This window comes from Dendrobates tinctorius, unplaced genomic scaffold (assembly GCF_039654945.1).
Source record: "Dendrobates tinctorius isolate UK_male_01 unplaced genomic scaffold, ASM3965494v1 ptg000020l, whole genome shotgun sequence".
Classification (NCBI taxonomy): Eukaryota; Metazoa; Chordata; class Amphibia; order Anura; family Dendrobatidae; genus Dendrobates; species Dendrobates tinctorius.
This window is the reverse complement of record NW_027361688.1, coordinates 53,413,044-53,438,332: the sequence shown is the minus strand read 5'-3', so window position 1 is coordinate 53,438,332 and position 25,289 is coordinate 53,413,044. Positions and strand designations below refer to the sequence as shown.

At 44.6% G+C, this 25,289-nt stretch overlaps 1 protein-coding gene across 1 annotated transcript; it reads left to right on the top strand.

The window, feature by feature from the left end:
* The first annotated feature begins 2,745 nt into the window (after positions 1 to 2,745).
* Positions 2,746 to 25,267, top strand: LOC141083184 (protocadherin gamma-C5-like). Its single transcript, XM_073567350.1, has 2 exons — positions 2,746 to 5,184; positions 25,157 to 25,267. The coding sequence occupies exons 1-2, from the start codon at positions 2,746 to 2,748 to the stop codon at positions 25,265 to 25,267; spliced, it is 2,550 nt and encodes an 849-aa protein (XP_073423451.1).
* The last annotated feature ends 22 nt before the right edge of the window (positions 25,268 to 25,289 follow it).

The window sequence follows — 25,289 nt, the reverse complement described above, 5'->3', positions numbered from 1 at the left end:
AACTCTAATCATTAATCATTGTGATCCAGGTCACATTATAGTTTGAAAAAAACTGTTTATGCCCCTCTCTTCTTATTTCTACTTGTGTTGTAAAGTCTCAATGAACCCAAATTTAAGCAGTAGTTCCCATAGCGTTGTACATTAAAAGGTGTATTGCACAGATGATGCTTTTATGTCAATGGACTTCAAGTAATGCTTTAGTTTTCCTATGGTGAAGATGAATGATTGAACACTTCCCGATGACTTCCTCTTTTGCTTACAGCAAATAGTTTGAGATCTGTGCTACTGGATAATTAGCTAACTTTTATGCACTAAAGCAATTTGTTGATGAACAGAGATAAACAGATCGATTTATGAAAGTTGAATTTCCTGAAATACGCAGACTTGAAAAAAAATGATTGATTTGTGGTCTGAAAAAAAATGTTTGGCACTATTTCCCACAATGTTGAAACATCAGAGAGCAGGTAAACCTCATTTTACATTGTCACCTGGGTTGCCAACCTTCTAGAAATTCCAAAACAGTCTCTGAAAATATGGCACTTTTTTGCCCTGTCCATAAAAAAATGTAAGCAGCCAATAATTTTTTTAAGCTGAAGTAACTTATACAGATTATAAATATGTAAGTTTCGTCATTTTTCAATTTGCAGTGAATGCAGCTGATGTCTTCATATCGGAATTATTGGCTGTAGACATGTATTACTTATAATCATAACGATTTCATATGGATTTTCAATGTGTCAACTAAAAAATATTGTCTGTCTGTGATTTCTTGATTAACAATGATGAACTTGGCACTCAAATGCATGAAAAAATTGATTCAATTTTATTGGCATCCAGATAACATGTATTCTAAATGTTTTCGGTCCTACACAGGACCTTCATCAGAGAATTGTCATAAGATTTACTGGATGCTGCTTTAGTAGCTATATATTTTATATAGCGCTAATGTATTGCGACATATGTCGCTATGGGATGGCGCTGCGATGGTGGCCCCTTCAGGCCTGCGGTATGTACCACTTTGAGCAAAGGACGCCTGGGCCATCACAGATCAGTGGTTCCCAAGTGGAGCACAGTGTGTATGGCAAAGTCATTTTCCATCTCCAGAGTCACTGGGTAAGTTTCTCTCTCCTGTGGAGAGTAAGCTCTTATGGTCAGCGGGGTCTGCTCTCTCTCCTGTAGAATGTAAGCTCTTATTGTTAGTGGGGTCCTCTCTGTTTAGCCTGTAAATCGTAAACTCTTATGATTAGTAGGTCCCTCTCTTTGTCGCCTGTAAATTGTAAGCTCTTACGGTCAGCAAGGTTCTCTCTCCTGTAGATTATAAGCTCTTATGGTTAGCGGGATTATTTCTCTCTTTACTGTAAAGTGTAAGGTCTTATATTTAGTGTTCTGTTTCTAGTCTGTAGTTTATAAACTCATATGTTCAGGAGGGTCCTCTCTTTCTTGCCTGTAAAGTGAAAAAATGCGTTATGTTTAGTGAGGTTTTCTCTTTCATCTGTAAATTGGAAACTCTTAATGTCAGGTGGGTCTTCTCTCTCACCTGTAGAGTGTAATCTCTTATGGTCAGTGGTGTCCTCCCTCTCTCAATTAGAGTGTAATCTCTTATGGTCAGTGAGGTCCTCTCTCTCTCCTGTAGAGTGTAATCTCTTATAGTCAGTGGGGTCCTCACTCTCTCCTGTAGAATGTAATCTCTTATGGTCAGTGGGGCCTCCCTCTCTCCTGTATAGTGTGAGTTCTTATGGTCAGGGAGGTCCACTCTCTCACCTGAAAAGTATAGGCTTTTATTTTCTGTTGGGTCCTCTCTTCTTTCCTGTAGAGTGTAAGCTCTTATGATCAATAGGGTCCTCTCTCTCGCCTGTAAATTGTAAACTCTTATGGTCAGCCAGGTTCTCTCTCTCTTCTCTCCCTGATGCATATTTTATAAGCATTTACAAGCTTTACACTATTGAAATTATGGCTATTTCATTCACCGCAAATCAAAGTTTGGGGGAATATTCAACAGTCGGCAAACTCAAATCTAAAGAGATTTACTCATCTCTAGTGATGTTGTAACGTAATGTGTATCTAACCTTATTGTTTATTGGCAACTGGAGGATTTTTACAGTGAGGCAAAAAATGGAAACATTTTACATTGATCACTACTTATTGACAAGCTTAATATTTTTCAATGCAAAAAAGCTTGTAAACTTAATAATGACAATAATATATACTTAAACAAAATATTTTTTTTTTCAAAACTGGTTTATATATTTTATCCATATTTTTTTCCATTTTAATCAATATTTTTTGCATAGATCTTTCTGTTAAGGTTAAACCACATACATTTTTACTGTTGCAGTTGTTCACAATTTGGTATTATTTATCACCATACTTTTTTTGCACTATTAATTTCACTGCATTAATAACTTTTGTCAGTAAAATTTGAAACTACTGCAGATGTTACATTTTCATTTGCTGGGTGAAATTAGCATAGTTGGCCAGAAGAGGGCAGACTGGTCATCTAAAATGCAGAATTCTCCAATACTAGATCTGCTGTTATAGTCTTTGCGCTCTCCTCCCCCTGGCTCAGTGAAACATCCACCCCTTTCTTCTCCCAAACAAAGAAGAGCTGATGCTTCGATGAAAACCTTGTGGATTATTTATTTCTACCTTATATTTTTTATCCCAAATGATGGATATCTACACCTCAAGCTAATAGGATTATCAATGATTTATGCATCATCAAATATCAAGGAAAAACATTGAGATATGGACTACAGAAGCAGCTCACAGGCTTGGAAATGGCAAGTAGTCTGCTCTTTTCTCCTTTGTAGCTGGGGCTGGGTCTCCGGGCAGCTGCGTTATTCTGTTGTTGAAGAGTCTGAACCTAAGACTATAGTGGGAAATGTAGCTCAGGATCTGGGTGTAAAACGCTCTGACATTGCTTCTCGAAGGTTACACTTGGAGGCAGAAAAAAATAAGTATTTTGCACTAAATAGAGAAACTGGAGCTTTGATTGTGAAGGATAGAATTGATAGGGAGAGCCTTTGTGGATTGACTGCAAGCTGTTTGATGCATTTGGAGGTTGTGGCTGAAAATCCATTGGAGATTTTTAATGTAGAAATTGAGATTGTGGATATCAATGATCATTCTCCAACATTTTCAAGCAATTACCGAAATCTAAAAATTTCAGAAGTGTTCACAGGTCCTGGTGCTCAGTTTGCATTAGAAAGTGCAGAGGATTTAGATGTGGGTGTGAATGGTGTCAGTCAGTATACACTGAATACAAATCCTTATTTCTCATTGTCTGTGAAGAATCGTAAGGATGGAACACTCATCCCTCAGCTGATACTAGAAAAGGTTTTAGACAGAGAAGAAAAACAAGAGCATCACCTCATTCTAACAGCTACTGATGGAGGAGAACCGGCCAGATCAGGGACCTGCAGAATAACAATCATTGTATTAGATATTAATGATAATCCTCCAGTCTTTAATCAGTCGGTTTATAAAATTAGCTTAAAGGAAAATTCACCTTTGCTTTCCGTTATTCTAAGACTCAAGGCAAAAGATCTGGATGAGGGTGAAAATGGTGAAATACAGTATTATTTTGATGATCATACATCTAAATATGCAAGGCAGTTGTTTGAGTTACATGAACAAAATGGAGAAATCTCTGTAACAGGAGCTTTGGATTTTGAAGATGTAAATTTTTATGAACTATATATTAAATCTGTAGATAAAGGAACCCCACCCTTAGAAGGAAACTGCCTGGTTCATGTAGATGTTGAAGATGTTAATGACAACGCCCCAGATATTTCTCTAACTTCTATGACAAATGCGATTCCAGAAAATGCTCCTCTAGCTATGGCTGTTGTATTTATTAATGTGAAAGACAAGGACTCAGGAAAAAATGGAGAAATAAAACTGAGTATATCACCAAATGTGCCTTTTAAAATTAAGCAGGTAAAAAGTCGTTATGCATTGGTAACAGATAGGAATCTCGATAGAGAGGAAACCCCCCAATACACTATAGAGCTGACAGCTTCTGATTTAGGGTCTCCTCCACTGTACAGTAAAAAAATCATCATTCTCGAGGTGTCAGATATTAATGATAATGCGCCAATGTTCACACAGTCTACTTATAATGCTTTCATTAAAGAGAACAGTGACCCCGGGACTCTTCTATGTACAGTATCTGCTACTGACCTAGATGAGGGGGTTAATTCTGATCTGATTTACTCCATAGTTGAGAGTCAGATTGATGGCTCCTCTGTATCCTCATTTGTGTACATTCACTCTAATGATGGGAATATATATGCTCAGCGATCCTTTGATTATGAGCAGATCCAGGTTTTACAACTCACCATAAAGGTAGAAGACTCAGGATCTCCACAGTTATCTTCCACTGTCCCCGTCTTTATCTTTATTTTGGATGTAAATGACAATCCTCCCTCTCTGCTGTATCCAGAGCACTCTGAGGACCTCATTATTCAAGAGAGGATTCCCAAGTCTACAAGTGCTGGATATCTGGTGACAAAACTGTCCGCAGTGGATCTGGACTCTGGTCACAATGCCTGGTTGGTGTTTACTCTCATTGACCCCATCAATTATTCATCCTTTCAAGTGTCTAAACTCACAGGAGAGGTGAGAACTGTGAGAGGTTTACAGGAGACTGAAAACATGGAGCAACAACTTGTCATTTCTATCAATGACCAGGGGACTCCTCCATTATCCACCACAGTGACTGTACTTGTCAGTATAGCGGATGAGGTTATAGTGGAAAGACCGAAATCTGGAGACTTCCTGACCAATTCCAAACCCCCATCAGATATGACTCTGTATCTAATCATCTCTCTGGTGGCTATCAGCTTAGTGTCACTTGTCACCTTCATGATATTATTGGTGAAATGTCTGAGGAAGGACAGTTATGATTACAGCAGTAGTTGCTGTATTCTTGGATCCCAATCCAAATCCTACACAGATCAGTATCAGCCGGCTCTGTACCTGAACACAGACGGGACCTTAAAATACATGGAGGTCAGGATGGTTCCTCCAGGATCCCAGGGGCAGAGTTACCAAACTAATTTACCTCCAGCCACAGAACCTCAAGATTTAAATATTTTGAGGTCTCAGGATTTTACACAGTTAAATATGGCTAACCCTGCTGATAGTACTTCAGAACCAAACACTGAGAATGCAGCTGTCAAGGTGAGAAAAAAATGTTTTGCTTGCTATATATCTATAGTAATTTCTGTTATAATGCTACCAAATATTTTGTAATTACAATATGCTAAATTCATAATTCAATCTATTTTACTAAACAATTTATTAGATTGTTTTGTTTTATCATGAAGATGCTGGATTTTTGGTAGATTTGGAAAATGACTTATGAGGTCATGATATTCTTTAAAAATTAAACCTTTAGCTATAGATTTTATATTGTGATTAAATAAGAATGTCTAAAATGGAACAACATTACATTTTATATAATCTCAAAATCAAGTTGTGTTTAAAATGTATTATCTGTAATTTCCATTACATCATCCAATAGATCAGGGTCAATTGAGATTCAATGTTTTCAAAGTGATTGATAGTTTCAAACCATTTTAAATATATATCATTTTTACAAGAGGATAATTAAATGGTAACTCCAATGAATAGAAAGATGGTGTTATAACAAAATGTATCTGATCCCTTTACATTTCCATCATTATCTGTGATTAAGGCATAAGTTTAATTTTGTTTATTTATTGTGTGCCAAGGTTGAGAATTAGAATTAGGAATTTGAACTAAGTTTTTTTTAAGCGAATGCGTCTACTATACTACTTTAAAAAAAGTTAACATCTCATGGTGAAATATATTCTCTTTTAACATTCTTATCTGTTTAATTTTTAATTTATATTCACATGAATTAAGGGGCATCCATCTTGCCTTAACTATTGTAACAGTATTTAATGTTCGGCTTTGTAGCAGCCATATGGCTCATATACAACAATTTTGAATTGATTGAGTGATGTCTTTGGTGAAGTTTTCTAATCCTTATAAAGATGCCACTATGCATGTGTAAGATGCCCAAGCGAGGTAGTGGTGGGTGAGCTTCTGTTCCTACTCGCTTTGGCATACTACAGATATCTCGTCTCCCAGTCCCGGTATGCTGCTATGTGTTGTGAGAATCATGTGGGAATAGTGGATGAGGGCAGGTATATCTCGCCCAGATTCCTTTCCTATGTGGCCTAGTCTGGTAAGTATCGCACCTGCTTGCTAATGAATAATGGGAGGTGGATATAAAAGGATGCCAGGTGGTTGTGTGAGTGTCTCAGCCTGGGAACACAGAGAGCCTGTCTGTGTGAGAGACACACGTGAGTGAGAGCAGTGCCCACTGCAACTGTGGTTTGGTTGGACGGGAGAAGCCCGCCAGTTGGTAGTTAGGTTGTACCTTGTTTAGTTAGTGCCAGACAGGCAAGGATTTGTTTTATGTTTTATTTCTTTATGCATTGCTTTCACCATTAATAAACCTGACCCAGTGTCAGTTATACCCGAATCCCAGCTCTGCGCCTGAGTTCCATGCTGAACGCACGTGACCTTTGACCCCAGCAAAGGCGATCCCGGAGTGTTTTATCACATTGTAGGGTGTATCACTCTTACTGTAGGGCTGCAGGTCTCTTCTTCTTCTGAGTCAAGGAATCCCTCTTCTGGAACCAGGACAGCAATTAATCCAGGAGACATGAGGTTCATAAAAACAACCAAACTTTTACTTGGTGAACAGCAGTATGTACAGTATTTACAGGCAGATGCAGAGGATAAGGCCCAACAGGTTGTCATCTTTCCCACAGGTACCAGATACAACTTCAGCCCTGGTTCTCAGTATAGGTAGAATGTCCCTCTCACTGGCTTTCTTAGCCCTAAAGAGTCTTCTCCACCACTAGCAGTATGTTCGGATTTCAATGCCTTCTTGTAGTTTGATTCCATCTGTGCTTGTAGCTTCACAGGCTAAGTGTGCCCCTGGTCCCCAACGTCAATCTCAATGTTGCCCCAGGTCATTTATATGGAATCATATGGAAGGGGGCTGCCTTTTACTTTGAGGTCTGCTCTGGGGCAGTTTAGATTTCCTTTTCTGTCTTTAGGTTATGTAGTTCTCCGGCTGTGATCGAGGGGTCTAGGGCACCGTAGGAACCCCCCACGGCTACTGCTAGTTGTGTTGATAGGTTCAGGGGTCTGCAATCTGATAGTTGCCAACTTCTCCGGTTTTCTGGACGTAGCTTCTATTTTTGTGTCTGCCTCCTACGGTGACTCGTTCATAACACCGAGGCCTACTTGGTGGCAGTTTTCGATTGTTTCTAGACTACTACTAACTGTCAACGTACTCCAATTAGGCCTCTGTCTCCACTCTGTTTCGAGTATTTCCTCTGGCTTCCAACCACGCCAGTTGCTGCTCTGAAATGCCGTCTGCACAATCCACACTTGTTCCTGTGTTACTGGGGTTCTGTAACAGCAGCTTCTCTCTAGAGGTGAGTCAGGCAATGTCTCCTGCTCTGTCCACTTTTCCACTACAAGTAGTGGGAATGTAGACAAAGCAGGAGACATTGCCGGACTCACCTCTGGAGATGAGCAGATGTTACAGGACCCAGGTAACACAGGAACAAGTGTGGATTGTGCAGACGGCACTTGAGAGCAGAAACAGGCGGTGTTGTAGGCCGGAGGAAATACTCAAAACAGAGTGGAGACAGAGGGCAAATCAGAGAACATATTAAATCAGAGGTAGTCAGAAGTTGTAGGCAGCAGGAGAGTTTGCCGTACACACAGCAGGGGATCAGCTGACGTTACCGAACCCCACTTACACATGAGCGAGTGTTTTGTCTGTGTGGACAGCACTTCTGAGCAACAGCTGGCGGTGTCGGAGCTCAGGGAAAATCAGGTAGTAGGCCGAGGCCTACTTGGAGCCAGGTGTAAATCTGAGGTTGTTTGACTGTGGAGGGAGCAGGACACTTTGCCATACACACAGCAGGGGATCATCTGACGTTACTGAACCCCACTTACACATGAGCGAGTGTTTTGTCTGTGCGGACAGCACTTCTGAGCACCAACTGGCGGTGTCGGAGCCCAGGGAAAATCAGGTAGTAGGCCGAGGCCTACTTTGTGGCAGTTTTCGATTGTATCTAGACTACTACTAACTGTCAACGTACTCCAATTAGGCCTCTGTCTTCACTCTGTTTCGAGTATTTCCTCTGGCTTCCAACCACGCCAGTTGCTGCTCTGAAATGCCGTCTGCACAACCCACACTTGTTCCTGTGTTACTGGGGTTCTGTAACAGCAGCTTCTCTCTAGAGGTGAGTCAGGCAATGTCTCCTGCTCTGTCCACTTTTCCACTACAAGTAGTGGGAATGTAGACAAAGCAGGAGACATTGCCGAACTCACCTCTGGAGATGAGCAGATGTTACAGGACCCAGGTAACACAGGAAAAAGTGTGGATTGTGCAGACGGCACTTGAGAGCAGAAACAGGCAGTGTTGTAGGCCGGAGGAAATACTCAAAACAGAGTGGAGACAGAGGGCAAATCAGAGAACATATTAAATCAGAGGTAGTCAGAAGTTGTAGGCAGCAGGAGAGTTTGTGGTACACATAGCAGGGGATCAGCTGATGTTACCGAACCCCACTTACACATGAGCGAGTGTTTTGTCTGTGCGGACAGCACTTCTGAGCAACAACTGGCGGTGTCGGAGCCCAGGGAAAATCAGGTAGTAGGCAGAGGCCTACTTGGAGCCAGGTGTAAATCTGAGGTTGTTTGACTGTGGAGGGAGCAGGACACTTTGCCATACACACAGCAGGGGATCAGCTGACATTACCGAACCCCACTTACACATGAGCGAGTGTTTTGTCTGTGTGGACAGCACTTCTGAGCAACAACGGGCGTTGCTATAGCCCAGGAAATAAAGTTCAGGTCATAGAAACATGAACACAACAGGAGACCTGGATCCTGTTGCCAGCCAATTATTTATTCTGGAAGAGGACTGGCAAATTCAGGTGAGATCCAGGCCTTGTTCATTTTCAGAAAAGTAAGCCGGTCAACATTATCGGCGGATAGTCGCGTGTGACGGTCTGTTACCACACCCCCTGCAGCACTAAAGACACATTCCGATAATACACTGGCAGCAGGGCAAGCCAGCACCTCCAATGCATACTGGCTAAGCTCTGGCCATGTATCCAGCTTAGAGACCCAATACTTGAACGGGGAAGAGCCGTCTGGGAGTACACTAACAGGGCAAGACAAGTAGTCTGTCACCATCTGATGAAACGTTGCCTCCTGCTGACTGGAGCCGTCTGTGATGGTGTAGCCGTTTGTAGCGGTCCCACAAAACTTTTCCACATTTGGGCCATACTGGCCTTGCCTTGTCCTGTGGCACTGCCTCTGCTACCTCTTTGTGCAGAGCTTCCTCCACTGCCTCTACACACATGGCTGCTGTCATGGTATGCCTAGGTTACTTTAGGCAAAAACCCTGGTACCCCTGCGATGTCCCTCAGACTAGGGGAACCCTGTCTGTCCCTCTACCCAGGGTTTACACTGAAGGTGTGCCTGCCTGAGCCTCCACCCTGTCCCTGTCTCCTGTCCAGCCCTAAGCTGAACCCACCACCCTCCACCCAGTGAGGGGACCAGACACCAGACCCCACAAATACGTATGGACAGGGGTAAAAGAAACACCACACAGTTAATACACAAGGGAATACAATAATGTGCAAGGGCAACCAAATATATACAGTGGGGCAAAAAAGTATTTAGTCAGTCAGCAATAGTGCAAGTTCCACCACTTAAAAAGATGAGAGGCGTCTGTAATTTACATCATAGGTAGACCTCAACTATGGGAGACAAACTGAGAAAAAAAAATCCAGAAAATCACATTGTCTGTTTTTTTTTCATTTTATTTGCATATTATGGTGGAAAATAAGTATTTGGTCAGAAACAAAATTTCATCTCAATACTTTGTGATATATCCTTTGTTGGCAATGACAGAGGTCAAACGTTTTCTGTAAGTCTTCACAAGATTGCCACACACTGTTGTTGGTATGTTGGCCCATTCCTCCATGCAGATCTCCTCTAGAGCAGTGATGTTTTTGGCTTTTCGCTTGGCAACACGGACTTTCAACTCCCTCCAAAGGTTTTCTATAGGGTTGAGATCTGGAGATTGGCTAGGCCACTCCAGGACCTTGAAATGCTTCTTACGAAGCCACTCCTTCGTTGCCCTGGCGGTGTGCTTTGGATCATTGTCATGTTGAAAGACCCAGCCACGTTTCATCATCAATGCCCTTGCTGATGGAAGGAGGTTTGCACTCAAAATCTCACGATACATGGCCCCATTCATTCTTTCATGTACCCGGATCAGTCGTCCTGGCCCCTTTGCAGAGAAACAGCCCCAAAGCATGATGTTTCCACCACCATGCTTTACAGTAGGTATGGTGTTTGATGGATGCAACTCAGTATTCTTTTTCCTCCAAACACGACAAGTTGTGTTTCTACCAAACAGTTCCAGTTTGGTTTCATCAGACCATAGGACATTCTCCCAAAACTCCTCTGGATCATCCAAATGCTCTCTAGCAAACTTCAGACGGGCCCGGACATGTACAGGCTTAAGCAGTGGGACACGTCTGGCACTGCAGGATCTGAGTCCATGGTGGCGTAGTGTGTTACTTATGGTAGGCATTGTTACATTGGTCCCAGCTCTCTGCAGTTCATTCACTAGGTCCCCCCGCGTGGTTCTGGGATTTTTGCTCACCGTTCTTGTGATCATTCTGACCCCACGGGGTGGGATTTTGCGTGGAGCACCAGATCGAGGGAGATTATCAGTGGTCTTGTATGTCTTCCATTTTCTAATTATTGCTCCCACAGTTGATTTCTTCACTCCAAGCTGGTTGGCTATTGCAGATTCAGTCTTCCCAGCCTGGTGCAGGGCTACAATTTTGTTTCTGGTGTCCTTTGACAGCTCTTTGGTCTTCACCATAGTGGAGTTTGGAGTCAGACTGTTTGAGGGTGTGCACAGGTGTCTTTTTATACTGATAACAAGTTTAAACAGGTGCCATTACTACAGGTAATGAGTGGAGGAAAGAGGAGACTCTTAAAGAAGAAGTTACAGGTCTGTGAGAGCCAGAAATCTTGATTGCTTGTTTCTGACCAAATACTTATTTTCCACCATAATATGCAAATAAAATGAAAAAAAAACAGACAATGTGATTTTCTGGATTTTTTTTTCTCAGTTTGTCTCCCATAGTTGAGGTTTACCTATGATATAAATTACAGACGCCTCTCATCTTTTTAAGTGGTGGAACTTGCACTATTGCTGACTGACTAAATACTTTTTTGCCCCACTGTATATAACAGATTGGAGAAAGAACCACTGAGGGATATACTGCACCAGATATCAGACGCTCCAACACCACCACTGCTGACCGGTATTGCTAGCACTAGGCTAAAGCTATAGTCGGCGACGCCCATAGTCAGGACGAACTATTTAAAGACCAAGGGCGTGGCCCAGCCCTCAGCCAGCATGACAACCTGGTTAACCCTATCCCGACTGGAACAGAATACCCAACAGGGTATTACCGCTGTCTGCCGGACACCCTGGTGTGAACAGTGTCTGACATGACAGTACCCCGCCTTCTACGAGGGACCTCCGGAACCTCACCATGTCGAGGACCTGGCTTGTCCGGATGGCGACGATGGAACATAGTAACCAGTCGATCAGCATGAATGTCAGAGGCCGGCACCCATGTCCTCTCCTCAGGACCATAGCCACGCCAGTGGACCAGGTACTGTAGAGTGCAACGCACAACCCTAGAGTCCACCACTTTGGACACCTCAAATTCCAACGCGCCATCCACCAAGACGGGAGGTGGTGGCCCGGGGGAACCATCCACCAAACCCACGACCTTCTTTAGCAATGCTTTGTGAAATACATTATGAATCTTATACACAGCCGGCAACTCCAAACGAAATGCCACGGGGTTGATCACTGCGGAGATTCTAAATGGGCCAATGAACCTGGGACCCAACTTAAGTGACGGTATCTTGAGTTTAATGTTCCTAGTAGATAACCACACCCAATCACCCACACACAGGTCCGGACCTGGCACACGTCTGCAGTCAGCCACCCGTTTGTACCTGGAACCCACCTTCAACAAGCGCTGCTTGACTCTCCTCCAAACAGACGACAATTGAGCTCCCAACTGGTCCTCCTCAGGGACGCCAACTGAGCACCCCTGACGCAAGGTGCAAAATTGAGGATGTTGACCATACACACAAAAAAAAGGAGACTCCCCAGACGATTCCTGGCAATGGTTGTTTATTGCGAATTCTGCCAGAGGAAGAAACGCTGACCACTCTTCCTGATTGTCGGAAATAAAGCAGCGCAAGTATTGCTCCAGGTTTTGGTTCATCCGCTCAGTCTGTCCATTCGACTGAGGGTGGAAAGCCGATGAATGAGATAATTTGATTCCAAGGCGAGAACAAAAAGCTCTCCAAAACTTTGCCACAAACTGCGTACCTCGATCAGACACAATGTCAGACGGGACACCATGAAGTCTGACCACCTCACGAATAAATATCTGAGCAAGAGTCTTAGCATTGGGCAAAGACGGTAAAGCAACGAAATGTGACATTTTGGAGAACCTATCAACAATTACCAAAATGACCGAGTTCCCTGCCGAGGCGGGCAAGTCAGTAATAAAATCCATGGAAATCTCAGTCCATGGCTTACTGGGCACCCCGAGAGGCTGCAAGCTACCAGCGGGACGGGAACGAGGAGTCTTGGCCCGTGCGCACGTGGTACAGGCAGCCACATATGAGGCCACATCCTACCGGATTTTAGGCCACCAAAAACGACGCGATACCAGTTCCAGAGTGCTCTTAACCCCTGGATGACCTGCCAGTACCGTGTCGTGATGTTCGCCCAACACTCTAGAGCGTAGATGTAGCGGCACAAAAGATTTATTAGCAGGCAACCCCAGCGGTACCACCTCCTGAGCCTCCGCAATCTCTGCCTCAATCTCTGTCGTGATGGCAGATACCACCACACCCTTTTGGAGAATAGGCACCGGCTCTTCACATAACTCTCCACCAGGAAAACACCTGGATAAAGCGTCTGCCTTAACATTCTTCGACCCAGGTCGATAGGTAACAATGAAGTTGAGCCGGGTGAAGAATAATGCCCAGCGAGCCTGTCTGGAGGACAGGCGCTTAGCAGATTCTAAATAAAGCAAATTCTTATGGTCGGTTATCACAGTAATCTGATGAACAGCCCCCTCCAAGAAGTGTCGCCACTCCTCAAATGCCAATTTGATGGCCAATAGTTCCCTGTTGCCAATATCATAATTACGCTCCGCAGGCGACAGCTTCTTGGAGAAGAAGGCACACGGATGCAACTTGGCCCAAGAAGGGCCCTGAGACAGTACAGCCCCCACTCCAACCTCCGACGCATCCACCTCCACGACAAACGGTAAGGAGACATTGGGCTGCACCAGAATGGGCGCTGAGGCAAAACTATTCTTGAGGAATTCAAACGCCTGTACCGCAGGCTCAGACCAGTCAGAAAAGTCGGTACCCTTCTTAGTCATGTCAGTCAGTGGTTTGGCAATCATAGAGAAGTTCTTAATAAATTTCCTATAGTAATTGGAGAAGCCAAGAAATCGCTGAAGCGCCTTAAGATTATCAGGCCGATCCCAATGTAGTACCGCCTGCACCTTTGCGGTGTCCATCTTAAAACCTGAGGCGGAGATTATATAACCCAAGAACGGTAGCTCCTGTATGAAAAACACACATTTTTCAAGCTTGACAAAGAGCCTGTTCTCTCTGAGCAACTGCAGAACCTGTCTAACATGCTCTATATGTGTATCATGGTCGCGAGAGAAAATGAGGATGTCGTCAAGATAAATTATAACGAACCTCCCCAACAACTGAGAGAAAACATCATTAATGAAGTGTTGAAAGACCGCCGGTGCCATAGTCAACCCAAACGGCATTACCAAACTCTCAAAGTGACCCTCAGGGGTATTGAACGCTGTCTTCCACTCATCCCCCTGACGGACTCTTATAAGATTGTATGCCCCCCTGAGGTCCAGTTTGGAGAACCACCTGGCACCAACCACTTGGTTGAATAAATCGGGTATAAGTGGCATAGGGTAAGGATAACGGACCGTAATCTGGTTGAGTTCTCTGAAATCCAGACACGGGCGTAAACCGCCATCCTTCTCTTTAACAAAGAAGAAGCCAGCAGCCAGAGGAGAAGAGGAAGGTCTAATATGACCCTTGCTCAGGCTATCCGCAATGTATTCCTTGAGAGCTAGCCTCTCGGGACCTGAGATATTAAACATTCTAGCTTTAGGTAACTTGGCCCCCGGTTTCAACCTAATAGCACAGTCATAGGGGCGATGCGGTGGTAGTTCCGAACAACCCTTCTCAGAAAATACATCCGCATAATCCAGCAACAGCTCCGGGATACTGGGGGTCAAAGCGGAAATACATGTAGCCAGGCACCTCTCCTGACACTCCCTGCTCCACTGAAATATGTCCTGGGTCTTCCAATCAATAACAGGATTATGCATTGACAACCATGGAAAGCCCAGAACCATCTGAGCCGGTAAGTTACTAAGCACCTTACAAGTTACCCGCTCTGAGTGTAATACTCCGATGTGGAGTTGTATATCCAACACACACTCTGTGATCTCCCCTTGAGACAACGGGGAAGCATTGATGGTAACCACCCGGATGGGGTTCGGCAATTTCTCCACCGGAAATCCCGCTGTATGCGCGAACCTCTCATCAATGAGATTAGCAGCTGAGCCACTATCAATAAATACTGTAATAGAGAGCATTTGCCCCCCAAGTACCACCCTAGCAGGGAGCATACACTGGGAAACCATGACGGAGGATACACAAAGGCTCAGACTAGACTCCTCCAAACCCTCTGAGCCTATCAGTTTTCCGCCGGCGCGCCATTCTTAGGTACCAGGGGGCAAGCGTTAATAAAATGTCCTCCTTTGCCACAAAAAAAACAGAGCCCCTGCCTTCTGTGCCAAGGACGTTTAGGCTTGTTACTCGGTGACTGTGCTATACCAGCGATCTGCATGGGTTCCACGGATTCACCCACGGCAACCTCACCGACCACTCCCCCACCTCCCGGAGGCAACGAAACCAGCGCCCCCTGACGGAGACGTCGATCTATGCGTACTACAAGTGCCATCGCAGCCTCCAGAGAGGCGGGAGTCTCGTACATTAGGAGAGTCTGTTTAACCCTTCCAGAAACCCCATGCAAAAATTGACTTCTAAGCGCAGGGTCATTCCACTGCGTGTCCACCGCCCAGCGCCGGAATTCCGTGCAGTAATCCTCAGCTGGTCAATCACCCTGTAGCAGTGAGCGTATCTTAGACTCTGCTAAGTTTAATCTATCCGGATTGTCATAGATCAAACCCAGAGCAGAGAAAAAAAAATCTACAGATTCAAATGCCGGTGAGTCTGAAGGGAGTGAAAAGGCCCAGGCCTGTGGGTCACCACTCAGCAAAGAAATCACCAAGCCCACGCGTTGAGCCTCATTACCTGAGGAATGTGGACGCATACGGAAATACAATTTGCATGATTCACGAAACACCGTGAACTTACCACGATCACCAGCAAATCGTTCAGGAAGGGGAAACTTGGGCTCAGCTGCCCTGGCTGCAGCCTCAGCAGGTACTGCAGGAGCTGACAGGCCTTGTTGCTGGACCACCCCCCTGAGTTCAGTGACCTGTATGGATAGAGCCTCCAGCTGCTTGGTTAGGGAAAGTATAGGATCCATAGTAAGTAACCCCTATATTCCCTATCTATACCTTTTTTTTTTTTTTTTTCTCTCACTTTATTATTTGGGCCGACTATAATGTCATGGTATGCCTAGGTTACTTTAGGCAAAAACCCCGGGACCCCTGCGATGTCCCTCAGACTAGGGGAACCCTGTCTGTCCCTCTACCCAGGGTTTACACTGAAGGTGTGCCTGCCTGAGCCTCCAACCTGTCCCTGTCTCCTGTCCAGCCCTAAGCTGAACCCACCACCCTCCACCCAGTGAGGGGACCAGACACCAGACCCCACAAATACGTATGGACAGGGGTAAAAGAAACACCACACAGTTAATACACAAGGGAATACAATAATGTGCAAGGGCAACCAAATATATATACAGTATAACAGATTGGAGAAAGAACCACTGAGGGATATACTGCACCAGATATCAGACGCTCCAACACCACCACTGCTGACCGGTATTGCTAGCACTAGGCTAAAGCTATAGTCGGCGACGCCCATAGTCAGGACGAACTATTTAAAGACCAAGGGCGTGGCCCAGCCCTCAGCCAGCATGACAACCTGGTTAACCCTATTGCGACTGGAACAGAATACCCAACAGGGTATTACCGCTGTCTGCCGGACACCCTGGTGTGAACAGTGTCCGACATGACAGCTGCTTTGAAAAGCACTACCAGCAATACTTGCGGGGGGAATGGAGAACATGATGGCCTGCACAAGTGTTTCTTGGTACTCCCGCATTTTTCGCTCCCGGTTCAACTGTGGTATGAGGCTTTGTAAGTTGTCCTGGTAGCGAGGATCTAGGAGGGTGTACACCCAATAATCAGCCGTGTGGAGAATGTTGGCGATGCGGCCGTCATTTAACAAGCACTGCAGCATGAAATCAACCATGTGCTGCAGACTGCCAACTGGACCAGAAACACTGTCCCCAGCTTGAGGCAGCATCTCAGCCTGCTCAGCATCACCCCACCCTTGCTGTACACACTGACTACTAGAGCCTTGTGTACCTCCCTCCTCTGGAGAGATGTGTTCCTCCTCCATTGACTCCTCGTCATCCTCCTCACTAAGTGTCCCCTGCCTGGGCCTTTGTGTGGAGGCACGTTGCGCAGACTTGCCAGAAGCAGATGGCATTTCTGACTCCTCATCCTCGACCTCTTCAAAAACCTCCTCACTTAGTGCTTGTAAGCTTTTTTGAAGCAGACAGATAAGGGGTACAGTCATGCTGACTAGTGCATCATCTGCACTGGCCATCCGCGTGGAGTCATCGAAGGCACGCAAAACTTGGCAGATGTCCCTCATAGTGGCCCACTCAGTGGTGGTGAAGTGTGTCCGGCGCACAGTGCGACTTGCTTGCGCCTGATGCAGCTGGTACTCCATTACTGCTGCCTGCTGCTCACACAACCGCTCCAACATATGTAACGTTGAATTCCACCTGGTGGGGAGGTCACATATGATGCGATGTTCTGGCAGGCGGAATCGGCGTTGCAGAGATGCAATGCGCGATCTTGCCATGCTGGAACGCCGCAAGTGAGCACACTCTAGGCGAACCTTGTGCAGCAGTGCATCAAGATCCGGATAGTCCCTCAGAAAGCTCTGCATGACCAAATTGAGCACGTGTGCCAGACATGGTATGTGAGTGAGGTTGCCTAGGCCCAGAGCTGCCACTAGATTTCGGCCATTGTCACTCACTACCAAACCTGGCTGGAGATTCGCTGGCACAAACCACACATCGCTCTCCTGCTTGATGGCATTCCAGAGCTCCTGTGCTGTGTGGCTCCGATTCCCCAAAGAAATTAATTTAAGGACGGCCTGTTGACGTTTGGCCACACTTGTGCTCATATCTGGCCTAACAGGCTCATGCAGTGCTGATTCTGAGGAACTAGAGTAGGAGGAGGACTCAATATGTACAGACTGCATTCCTGCAATCCTTGGAGTTGGCAGAATACGTACAGAGCCACTCTCCAGATCTGTACCCGGCTCCACAACATTGACCCAATGGGCAGTGAGGGAAAGGTATCGTCCCTGTCCATGGTTACTGGTCCACGAATCGGTGGTCAGGTGGACCTTGCTACTGACAGCGTTTAGTAGCGCATTTTTAATTTTTCCCTCCACATGCTTTTGCAGGGCAGGGACGGCTTGCCTGCTGAAATAAAAGCGGCTGGGCACATTGTATTGTGGAACTGCCAATGACATCAAGTTCCGGAAGGTGTCAGTCTCCACCAGCCTGAATGACAGCATCTCAAGGGCCAGTAGTTTGGCAATGCCGGCATTCAGAGCCAGTGCTCGGGGATGGTTTGCCGAGTATGGCCGCTTTTTCTCCCATGCCTGTGCTACCGATTGCTGGTGAGTGGCCTGGGAGTGTGCTGATGACTGAGAACGTGGTTCAGTGGGTGGAATTTCACTGGGTCTCTGGACAACAGTGGCAGAGGTTCTTCCATGGCGTTCCAGTGAGGAAGCCGAACCAGCTATGTGTGAGCTGGAGGAAGAGGCCCCAACACGAGCTGAAGAGGTGGTAGGTGCTGCTGAAGGTTGGCCTACATCTTCAGTGTGTCTGTGTAACTCCACCTCGTGCTTGGTACGCACATGTTTCCACATATTTGTGGAATTGAGGTTGCTCACATTTTTCCCTCGTTTAGCTTTCTGATGACACAGCTTGCATTTGACAAAGCAAATGTCATCTGCAACTGTGTCAAAAAAAGACCACGCACTGCAAGTCCTGGGAGCGCCCGTTTTCTGTTTTGGAAGAGGATTGCTTCTCACGGGTGCCAAAGTGGAGGCTACAGGCAACCAAGTCTGCCCCCGCCCTCTCCCTCCTCTTTTGGCCGTTCGGGGAATCTCTTCCTCAGAGCTGCTCCCACCACCTTCCTGTGGCTGACGCCATGATGGGTCAAGGACCTCATCATCTCCACTCCCCTCTTCAAGCACCGGCTGCCCCTGGGTTGTCTCGCCAGCACCGTATGCACCAGAAATTGGCAACTGAGTCTCATCATCATCAGATGAGCACTGAGGTGTGCTGACAATAGGCACTGGCCCACCCGCCTCTTCAGATTCAGAGGGACAAAGCAGTTGCGCATCACTGCATACTCCCTCTTCTTCACGCTCTAGAATGCTGCTTGGCTGGCCACCTCTTTCCAAGCCAACAGATTCTGAGAACAGAAGTAAAGATTGAGATGGCTCCTGTCCAGGGCTCTCAGACTGCCTGGGCAATTTGGCAGGTGGTGAAGAGACAGATGGTTGCTCTTCAGTGCTCTGGCCCTGGGAGGATGCGGAAGTCATTGAAGTGGATGCGTTAGCTGCCATCCATCCGACAACGGCTTCAATTTGTTCGTCACGCAGCAGTGGGGTGCGGCGAGGTCCTACAAAGCTGCGCATGAAGGACTGTTGCCTGGTAAAAGTGGGGGATGCTGGGTCACTGGTGGCCGCAGCAGACACCGAATCCCCACGTCCTCTCCCTGCTGAATCCCCCCATCCTCTCCCTGCTGAAACTCCACGGCCACGACCACGTGCCTTACTCCCTGCCTTCTTCATCTTGGTAGACTGATAAAGATAGGCAGAAAAGTAAAAAAGGGGTGGCTTAGTGTTCTTATTCTTGAACATCTGCTAACCAGTATAAGAAACACTAGTTTGGCTAAGAGTGTGTGTACTACACTTTAATATGATCTAATGTGGCCTACACAACTGTAAAGTGGAGTGTTTGGTGAACTTTATTTCCTTTTTTTTTTTTGGGGAAAAAAAAAAGAATGTGACCAAAGTTTGAAAGCTATAGTATCACAAACTTTTTGGAGTGATTACAATGCAGGAATCTAACCTACAATGCAATTGATGAGGCTCCAAAAAATAGGGTGATACTAGTCTGGCTGGCCCTGAAGGGCACAAGCCAGCAAAAAGGCTCCTCTATCTAATCCTATATAGTGTTTGCAACCAACCAATGACAATGGATGTGGATGGAAGCACACTAATATAGGAGCAAAAATCTGGCTAAATTTGCTGCAAAAAAGGACTATGTATGAGGCAGTGACGCACGCTGAGTGGACTACAACGAGCGGTGGCTGTAGAACACACTGCAACGTGAGCTGCACTCACACACAGAGAGACCTATCAGACAGCCAAAAACAGTGCATAGAAATGGGCTATAGCACTGAAAGGCTGCTGAAAGGCTCCGCTGTCTACTCCTTTAGTGTTTGCAACCAACGTATATGGATACGTATGGAAGCACACTATACAGGAGAAAAAAAAGCAGCAATAAAAGAAAAATGTGTATGAGGCAGAGACACACGCTGGGCGGCCTACAAGCAGACGTGCCTGCAGGACACACTACACAGCGTGGGTCTGCCCTCACACAGCCCTTGCAGACAGCTATTAAAACAGCGCTGCTGGGCTACAAAAATGCTACAGTGGTGGATTATGTAGCCTGGGTAGAGCAATAGATATGTTTGATGATCACTATTTCTAACTGTCCCTCACAGTCTTCAACAGCAGCCTGTCCCTAACTGAATTCACAGCAGAGTGAACCCGAAATGGCGGCTGCTGCGGTTTTTATAGTGCATCATGACATCATTTCAGCAGCCAATCACAGCCATGCCAGTAGTTAACATGCCTACATGCCTAACAGTATGTGCCCACACTTCTGAGGATCCCCATTGGCTGAATCAAATTGAGCGGGCTCCTAGCATTATGGGAACTTCTGATTCCGGTATTCGATATGAAAAAAGTATCGGACCTAAGTATCGGAATTCCGATACAGCTAATATCGTCCGATACCCGATACTTGCGGTATCGGAATGCTCAACACTAATTGTCACTAAAATACCGGCATAATTTGTGTGCTATAAGAAGGCACTCATTTGTCACATTGTACTGCTTGAGAAAGGTCCACACCCTTTCTGGACCGAAATATCGCACTGAATGGGCACATAGCCTGATGGGCTGAATAAAACATCATCATATTGAACTTTCTAAGGCGTGCTGCTTTCAATTTTTGATGGATACTTTAAAGGTTTGGTATATGCCTTGGAGCATGCACCCCCTTTTTTTCTTATTTTTGTGCTGCTTTTTCATTTTTTCACAATATCTGGATCAGTTTTATTTCTTTTTACTTGTTGTTTGTTTTTAAATTTTGAGCAATTAATATTTTTTCTTGCAAAGAAATTCACTATAAGTATAAGAATTGTAATTAGAGTTGAGCGATACCGTCCGATACTTCAAAGTATCGGATCGGAATGGATCGGCCGATCTTTAAAAAAAGTATCGGTATCGCCGATTCCGATACCGGAAGTCCCATTCAAGTCTATGGGACTTCCGGTATCGGAATAAGAAAAACCCTGTTTTTGCCTTGTACAGCCTCTCTGGGGTCTGTACGGGCCTTTCGGGGGGTCTGTGCAGGCTCCGGTGGTCTGTGCCGGCCTGCCGGTGGTCTGTGCAGGCTCCGGTGGGCTGTGCCGGCCTGCCGGGGGGCTGTGCCGGCCTGCCGGTGGTCTGTGCAGGCTCCGGGGGGCTGTGCCGGCCTGCCGGTGGTCTGTGAAGGCTTCGGGGGTCTGTGCAGGCATCGTCCGATGGGACTACAAGTCCCATCGGGCGATGCCTGCTACCATGACAGTGATTGACACATTAGCCAATGATGGGACAGTAGTAGTCCCATCATCCGGCTAATGTGTTAAATGTAAAAAAAAAAAAAAAAAATACTACATACATACTACATGCATGCTACATACATACTACATGCTACATACATACTACATGCTACATACATACATGCTACATACATACTACATATATACTACATGCATGCTACATACATACTACATGCTACATACATACTACATGCTACATACATACTACATATATACTACATACATACTACATACATGCTACATACATACTGCATGCTACATACATACTACATACATACTGCATGCTACATACATACTACATACATACTACATGCATGCTACATACATACTGCATGCTACATACATACTACATACATACTACATACATACTACATGCATGCTATATGCATGCTACATACATGCTACATGCATGCTACATACATACTACATGCTACATACATACCACATACATACTACATACATACTACATACATACTACATGCATGCTACATACATACTACATGCATGCTACATACATACTACATACATACTACATACATACTACATACATACTACATGCATGCTACATACATACTACATGCATGCTACATGCATGCTACATACATACTACATGCTACATACATACCACATACATACTACATACATACTACATGCTACATACATACTACATATATACTACATGCATGCTACATACATACTGCATGCTACATGCATGCTACATACATACTACATACATACTACATACATACCACATATATACTACATACATACAATACATTCATACAATACATACATAGACATACAGTACATATAACATAGAGTAACATACTTACCAATACTTGTCACATTGTTCCCCGAAGCCATTGTCTTTTCCGGAATAAATATTAACATAACAAACCACAAAAATACTCACCCACGATCCGAAGCAGTCCACGAGTGTGTCCCACGACGATCTTGGGTAGAGAACTGCAGCATCAGATGATGCTGCCGTTCTCTACGGGCTGCAGGAATCCAATGACGGAAGGTAGGTATCCTTCCGCACTGTATTCCTCCGCCACTTAAAAAAAAAAAAAGTCCCTAGTCTCACTTTATGCCATTGCTGTGTGGGAATTTCCCACGCAGCAATGGCATAAAGTGAGACTAGGGACTTTTTTTTTTTAAGTGGCGGAGGAATACAGTGCGGAAGGATACCTACCTTCCGTCATTGGATTCCTGCAGCCCGTAGAGAACGGCAGCATCATCTGATGCTGCAGTTCTCTACCCAAGATCGTCGTGGGACACACTCGTGGACTGCTTCGGATCGTGGGTGAGTATTTTTGTGGTTTGTTATATTAATATTTATTCTGGAAAAGACAATGGCTTCGGGGAACAATGTGACAAGTATTGGTAAGTATGTTACTCTATGTTATATGTACTGTATGTCTATGTATGTATTGTATGAATGTATTGTATGCATGTAGTATATATGTGGTATGTATGTAGCATGTAGTATGTATGTAGTATGTATGTAGCATGCATGTAGCATGCAGTATGTATGTAGCATGCATGTAGTATATATGTAGTATGTATGTAGCATGCATGTAGTATATATGTAGTATGTATGTAGCATGTAGCATGTATGTAGTATGTATGTAGTATGTATGTGGTATGTATGTAGCATGTAGTATGTATGTAGTATGTATGTAGCATGCATGAAGTATGTATGTAGCATGCATGTAGTATGTATGTAGTATGTATGTAGCATGCATGTAGTATGTATGTAGCATGTATGTAGCATGTATGTAGTATGTATGTAGTATGTATGTAGCATGTAGTATGTATGTAGTATGTATGTAGTATGTATGTAGTATGTATGTGGTATGTATGTAGCATGTAGTATGTATGTAGCATGCATGTAGCATGCATGTAGTATGTATGTAGCATGCATGTAGTATATATGTAGTATGTATGTAGCATGTAGTATGTATGTAGTATGTATGTAGTATGTATGTGGTATGTATGTAGCATGTAGTATGTATGTAGTATGTATGTAGCATGCATGTAGTATGTATGTATATAGTATGTATGTAGCATGCATGTAGTATGTATGTAGTATGTATGTAGTATGTATGTAGTATGTATGTAGCATGCAGTATGTATGTAGCATGTATGTAGCATGTATGTAGTATGTATGTAGTATATATGTAGTATGTATGTAGCATGTAGTATGTATGTAGCATGCATGTAGTATATATGTAGTATGTATGTAGCATGTAGTATGTATGTAGCATGCATGTAGTATATATGTAGTATGTATGTAGCATGTAGTATGTATGTAGCATGCATGTAGTATATATGTAGTATGTATGTAGCATGTAGTATGTATGTAGCATGCATGTAGTATATATGTAGTATGTATGTAGCATGTAGTATGTATGTAGTATGTATGTAGTATTTTTTTTTTTTTTTAACATTTAACACATTAGCCGGATGATGGGACTACTACTGTCCCATCATTGGCTAATGTGTCAATCACTGTCATGGTAGCAGGCATCGCCAGATGGGACTTGTAGTCCCATCGGACGATGCTTGCACAGACCCCCGGACATCAGCACAGCCCCCCGGCAGGCCGGCACAGCCCCCCGGCAGGCCGGTACAGACCCCCACAGGGTGCACAGACCACCGGCAGGCCGGCACAGCCCCCCGGCAGGCCGGTACAGACCCCCACAGGGTGCACAGACCACCGGCAGGCCGGCACAGCCCCCCGGCAGGCCGGTACCGACCCCGGGCAGTCCACACAGCCCCCCGGCAGGCCGGCAGAGACCCCCGGAAGGCCCGAAATGATGGCGCATCATGATGCGCACACACCGCGCATCATGATGACGTCAGGCCGTCAATCAACTTTGAACTTCCGATTCCGATGCCGAATTCCGATATTGAAGAAACCCATGCAAACACGGGGAGAACAAATTTCTTGCAGATGTTGTCCTTGGTGGTATGTGAACTCAGAACTTCACTGCTGCAAAGCAACAGTGCTAACGAGTGAGCTATTGTGCTGCACAATACTGTAGTGAAAATATTAAATCAGATACACCTCTGTTATATATTATTATTATTATTATTATTATTATTTATTGTTATAGCGCCATTTATTCCATGGCGCTTTACATGTGAGGAGGGGTATACATAAAAACAAGTACAATAATCTTAAACAATACAAGTCATAACTGGTACAGGAGGAGAGAGGACCCTGCCCGCGAGGGCTCACAATCTTCAAGGGATGGGTGATAATACAGTAGGCGAGGGTAGAGCTGGTCGTGCAGCGGTTTGGTCGATCGGTGGTTACTGCAGGTTATAGGCTTGTAAAATGCCTATAAAATGCATAACTCAAAAATATAATAATGACAAATTTTGTTCAAATTGGAGATCTATGTGACTTTTTGTTAGGAGATACACAACATATTTTTAATATGACAATTTAATAATTCCATAATGTTTAAATCTTAGGGTTGTAAGTCACAGAACATTTATAATGCAGAAGCAAAGAAAATTGAATTATGTTATTTAAAAATAAAAATATTTTTGTTTGATGCTAATTACAAAAAATAAATATAAAAAACTACTCTAATTTAATCTAGGAGCTCTCATTTTAGCATTTGTGACTGTTCCTTTTCCTTGACTGTGTGATATTTCCACTTTTAGACACAAGAGGGCAGTCACGTCTTTTTCAGATATATTACTCATGTTTGTTCTTTTAGTCCTCCCCCTGGCTCAGTGATTCACCCTCCCATCCTTCTCACACAAAGAAAAGCTGCATCCATGATGAAAGCCCACTGGATATTTTTCTCTTTATCAATGGAAGATTTTAGAGCTAGAACCATCAATTTCTAG